Raw genomic sequence first — 5,532 nt, forward strand, 5'->3', positions numbered from 1 at the left:
TGGATGAGGATCATGAGTTCAAGTCCAGTTGGGCAATGTAGCAAGACCCAGTCTAAAAAAATCTGTCCCATATCATGATCAAAAATGGAAAACAATGAACTGGGGGTATAACTCAGAGGTAGAGCACTTGGCTAGCATATGTGAGGCCCTGGGTTCAATCCTCAGCACTGAAAAATAAATGAACAAAATCACATGACATAGAGTCTAAAAATAAATACAATGAAAAAATAAACAATTATGAAACTCTTGCAATGAAATAATAATGGAGGTGAAAAGGTGCTTACCACTACATTATAAAGCTGACATGTGTTTTTTGTTTATTTTTTAAGAGTTGGGAAAGGAATTATTCATGCTGCCTTGCAAGGAAGACCCTTTACTGTAGTGCTGGCTTTTGATATTAAGATGCTAACAGAAGAGGTTCAGAGACAGCAAAATGTCATGTTTGAGAAAATGGATAACAGAGGGTTTGGAGAGGCAGACACTGAGGGACAACAGATCCAAAGTCAGAAAGGAATTGGAGGATTTGGTGAAAGAGATTAGTTGGGACAGCTTCCATTAAGAAAGAGCTCTATGGAAAATTTGAAGATGTTTAGTTGGATTTTATGGCAATTATCCTTTGGATGTGTAATGTTAGCATTCGCTATGGCCACTACAAAGTGCACTTTCCATATGCTTTTTTTTGCTATTGTAAACTAAAACACATATATTTCTGTTATTATTTTTTTGTAAAAGTTTGTCCACACATTACTAAAATACTCAGGGCAGCATCACTGATCCTTAGCCAATAGTCAGAAGAACTGACTGTGGAGGAAATGCCAGTGATTCAAAATGGTCAACTTGGCCTATATATCAACTGTGCCACCTTGGTTGCACAACATTGTAAAATCTTGAAAAATCTGTATATACCTTGACTGTTAGAAATAATGAATTAATGTATTAAAAAACATGAAGTACAGTGCCCACTAGTTACTCATATCATACACCCAAATCAGGGCAGAAGGAAGAATTCCCCCCAGCTCTGAAGACTCCTATTTCAGTGTTTTTTCCATCTGCAAATGACTAGAATCTGTACAAAATATGAAACCTATTTCCTCACCTCCTCCTTAACCCATACTTATCTCTGGCTATACAATCTAGAAACCTGGAAATCTACTTGACTAACCATTCTTTTACTTGCTCAATGTGGTACTGATACATACATCACAGTTCTATTTCTACTGTGACATGCACTGTACCAGGTGCTAGGGATGCAGTGTAAGAAAACAGAATCTCTTGACACTAGGAAGATTAATCTGGAAGATGAGACAGATGAATAACCACTTATTTACAAGTTATGTTGCAGAACACAGAAAGGAACATGAGATATTAGAGGAGGTCTTTGTACAAACTAATATACCTCTTTGGGCTTTGGCTTTCTCATCTGTAAAATGGTGCTGGTAATACTAAGTATATGTTTCATAACATTGAATGAGGCTATAAAGTGCTTGGCTCAGTGTCTGGCAAGTGTGAAATGGTTACTGACAGTATTATTGTCATTATCATCATCATCATTATTTTTAATAGTTAAGAGACTTTATTCTAATAGCTATAATTTCAGTGCTTGTCAAAATGAAAACTAAAAACAAGTATACAAAACAGTTGATTACTAATCATGTATTGAAAGCATTAAGAGGTTCCACGACACCAAATAAACCAGTTCTGAGGTTTCCCCAAGATAAATTTAACAGCTCCAGCTTCTTCAGTGTTTATCAAAATATAAAAGAAAAAAGTAGAGGTTGTCTTTTTTGATGGCAAATTGGAACTTTGCAGGCTGAGGGAGGAAGCTACTTCACACATGGAGATGGGGGTGATCTGGGACCTGTGGGTCTGGAGTGGACCAACCCTCCCAGCTTGCACGCACTCATGCTGGGGAGACCAAGACCTCCTGCCAGCGTGCTGAGCAGGTGCAAGAGTGAGTGGGTGCTGGGAACATGGGCTGCTGTTCTGGCCACATGTCAACCAAGGGCGTGTCTGGGCCGTGTCCCCTGCAATGGCTCTCCCAGCCCGCCCTCAGGTGACTGTGTGAGCACAAGTACAAGCACAATGCTATGGAATGCAAGTGACCCAAAGACAGGAGAGTCACGGGGTTTCTATTGCGACCATGCAGTGGATGGCGGTTGTGTCACCGTCTCGTGTTCCCAGAGGGGAACAGCTGATCCGATGGACTAGTATTCAGGCTGTAAACTGGGCATAGTCTCCCTTCTGTGTGTTCAAGTGTTCTCCTTATCTTGTATTTTTAACTATTTTGAAAAAGGCACTGAGTTTGGGTTAAAAATCAACCACCATATGGATCCCATCACCAATCTACAGCCCAGGAGCTCCTGGAGGCCAGGTGCCCACATGCCTAAATCCCTCCTCAGTACTGACAGTGAGTTGATTCTCTTTTTACAATAAAAACGCTGAGTAATATTGCATAGGGGTACCAGAAATTGCCTCAGTGGAAACAGAAACTATTTACATTAAATAAAAACCTGGCTGCAGGCTGCGTCTGCACATGTACAGCACAGTGCGATGCACACTGATCAACCCATGGAGACAGCTTCTGGCACTCAAGACCACAGAGTCTCACGTTTGCCACATGAGAGGAAAGCAAGGGTGGAGAGGAGGAAGTGAGGGGGTGGGGGGTTCTGGTTCACTTCTGGTTCCGGACCTGATTGGACAGCCAGTCCAGTCCTTAATAGAGCCCGTCCCCGCTGGTGGCACAGGTGGCCTGAATGTACCAGTTCCTGTGCAGCCCCAGCTTATCTGTGATTTCGGCCGTATTCATGGCATTTGGGAAGTCCTGCTTGTTGGCAAACACCAGGAGGACGGTGTCCCGCAGCTCATCCTCAGCCAGCATCCTCATGAGCTGCTCGCTGGCCTCATTCACATGCTCTCTGTCATTGTTGTCCACCACAAAGATCAAGTCAAGGGTGTTCTGGAAGTAGTGGTGCCTTAGTGGCCAGATCTTGTCTTGGCCACCCACGTCCCACACAGGGAAGCTGATGTTCTTGTACTCAACAGTCTCCGCATTAAAACCTATGGTGGGAATGGTGGTCACAATTTGACCCAGCTTCAGTTTGTACAAAATCGTCATCTTCCCTGCAGCATCCAGGCCCACCATGAGGATGCGCATTTCTTTTTTCCCAAAAAGGCCCTTGAAGAGGTTTGCAAAGATATTCCCCATCCTTGTGGGTGGTTGGAAGCGACACTGGCCAGAGATCTCAGCAGCGGCTCCTCCAAGACAGGCGTTGGTTTCACTCCCACAAGATGGCGGCACTGATGGCCATCATCATCATCATTATTACAGCCATGTCTTCACTGCGCAATGAGTAAGATTTCAATATATCCTACTTTTTATTTTATTAAATTATAGTAAGTCATGAGTAATTAATCATGAATAAACAGAATCTTCTCTATTCTGCCTGAAAATAGTTCTGTCAAAAACAATGAAATCAGAGATTTCCAAACTCATCCTCCTTGAGCAGTGAAGTCCTGTGTTTTCTCTGAAGGACAGGAGTTTATATGCTATGAGCATAAATTAGAGCTGCTATAATTGGAGTTCATACAATCACAATGAGGCCTTAAGATTTAACACTACTCCTTTTGTTATTCTTCTACAGAAATCTCTGTGATCCAAGCATACCTGCTAAGGTTTAGGAAGAGTCATTCACACTGTCTGTTAGCTACACAGCAATGTGGAGGGGACTCCTGGTGTTCTATCACAGGTCAAGGATCAGGGGTGAATTAGGGCTGGGAGCTGGATTTCCAGTTCTGTCTTATCCATTTTATCCATACAAATAAGTCCTGCACCTAATTACATTTGTGTTACGAGGACTGACAATAGGCAGACAATCCTTTACATCTACTTTTACTGGACAACAACAGATATTATCAGCAGTGGAATCCTGACCTCCAGTGGATATTAGGGGAAATAGTACTATTCTGGATAGGTTCTTCAGAAGCCAGCATTTTGGCTTGCTGCTCTTCAGCATGTCTGGAAGCCAGAAGATACCTGGTTTCTGTCTCCAGGGAGTCCAGGAATAAGTCTTCTGTCATCAAAAAATACTTCCATTAGAATACTTTGCTCTGCAATAAGAGTTTCAGGCATCATATCTAGGCACTACTGCATCTATCAGAAAAATGGTTAACTTCTCCTGTGTTTCCCTTCAGGAGCAACAAAATCCTTCTCAGAAATCCCATCCGAAAATTCTATTTCCATTTTCATTTTTCTGAGCCTCAATAAGATCATGGTCCATTTGGGATATTAGTAATAAACGTCTATCATCTTCCATCTGAGGCAGAAGAAAGGGTTAAAATGGTCAAGCAGGAAATTTGGGCTCCTTTGAGGTCAGGTCTCTGTGTAGCAAGGCTGAAAAACTATAGACACAAACCAGGCCCCATCAAAGTCAAGCTGTATCCTGTGTAAGGAGGGTGTGGGGAGAACTGACAGACATATACTGTCTGGTATTCACATCCCCACCAAAAAAGGTATGGTAACCTGATCAGATCAAAAGGCATGAGAAGAGCTCATGGACACTATATGCCTTACTCAGGATGAATTTGGAGCTAGCTTCCTTATAAACTCTTAGACAATAGTCATCCTCTGGCATTCCTCCTTTGGGACCCCCCCCCCATGGAAACTCTGCTTGCTTGCTTTCTATTACTCTAATAAATCCTGTCACTTTGCTCTCACCCTTGTGTCTGTAGATTTCATTCTTTGAATTTGTAAGACAAACAACCCAACTCCATACATTTTTAGTGCTACACATCCACTAAAAAAATCAACCCCCTTGACAGCTCCAACCTATGTTGGATAATGAGGAAATGATGGAGACAAAAATTTTGTGCTGGTCTTTGGGACCTAAATAAAATAGTGTTTTCCCAAACCTGCATGCTGGGCACTGTGTTAGATTCTAGGATGTAAAATAGTAAATGAAATTCATGCTGTCTGCTAAAAGAGAGAAAATAAAGAAGTCCTGAACGAGTCAGGGAAAACTTGGTTCACAAAGTACAGATTTTAATTCTTTTTATTTTGTTATGGAATGCTTCACGAATTTGCGTGTCATCCTTTCTCAGGGGCCATGCTAATCTTCTCTGTATTGTTCCAGTTTTAGTATATGTGCTGCCAAAGTGAGCACAATCCTAGCTTTTAATTAGCATAGTGAGCTTGGTTACTTGCATACTACTTCTCTTCATCTATACCCTATATCATAAGAAACCTGGTGTTTTGTTTTGTTTTGGATACTGGGGTTTGAATCCAGCAGCACTTTATCACTAAGCTACATCTCCAGTCCTCTTTATTTTTCATTTTGAGACAGTGTCTTACTAAGTTGTGCAGGCTGGCCTCCAACTTGAGATACTCCTGCCTCACCCTGCTGAGTCCCTGGGATTACAGGCATGTGCCACTGCACCTGGCAAACCATATTTCATTCATTTGAATCATTAGTGTTCTAATACCAGAATGAGAACCAGGGAATCAGGGTCTTGGAGTGGGATGGAGACTTTGTAATT

At 41.9% G+C, this 5,532-nt stretch overlaps 1 protein-coding gene and 1 non-coding gene across 3 annotated transcripts; both read right to left on the reverse strand.

Annotated features, from left to right (window-relative positions):
• Nucleotides 1-2,240: 2,240 nt before the first annotated feature.
• LOC124091511 (ADP-ribosylation factor 1-like) lies at nucleotides 2,241-3,270 on the reverse strand. 2 transcript variants are annotated; one of them, XM_058578717.1, is made up of 2 exons: nucleotides 3,041-3,270; nucleotides 2,241-2,956 (listed from the first exon to the last, which is right to left on the reverse strand). In XM_058578717.1, the coding sequence occupies exons 1-2, from the start codon at nucleotides 3,203-3,205 to the stop codon at nucleotides 2,714-2,716; spliced, it is 408 nt and encodes a 135-aa protein (XP_058434700.1). In that variant the 5' UTR covers nucleotides 3,206-3,270; the 3' UTR covers nucleotides 2,241-2,713. The 2 variants fall into 2 exon arrangements, with proteins under 2 accessions (XP_058434700.1, XP_046298554.1); XM_046442598.2 differs by having other exon boundaries at nucleotides 2,241-3,270.
• A 1,782-nt stretch (nucleotides 3,271-5,052) lies between these two features.
• On the reverse strand, nucleotides 5,053-5,159 carry LOC124091523 (U6 spliceosomal RNA). The gene has a single exon (XR_006851367.1). It is a non-coding gene; the product is annotated as a U6 spliceosomal RNA (small nuclear RNA).
• Between the last annotated feature and the right edge of the window lie 373 nt (nucleotides 5,160-5,532).

The sequence above is a fragment of the Marmota monax genome, unplaced genomic scaffold (genome assembly GCF_021218885.2).
Source record: "Marmota monax isolate L192 unplaced genomic scaffold, Marmota_monax_Labrador192_F-V1.1 WCK01_AAM20220418_F8-fsc00170, whole genome shotgun sequence".
In the NCBI taxonomy this organism is placed as follows: Eukaryota; Metazoa; Chordata; class Mammalia; order Rodentia; family Sciuridae; genus Marmota; species Marmota monax.

Coding starts and splice junctions, on each gene's coding strand:
- LOC124091511 (XM_046442598.2), bottom strand. CDS start 3,205: ATGGGGAATATCTTTGCAAACCTCTTCAAGGGCCTTTTTGGGAAAAAA.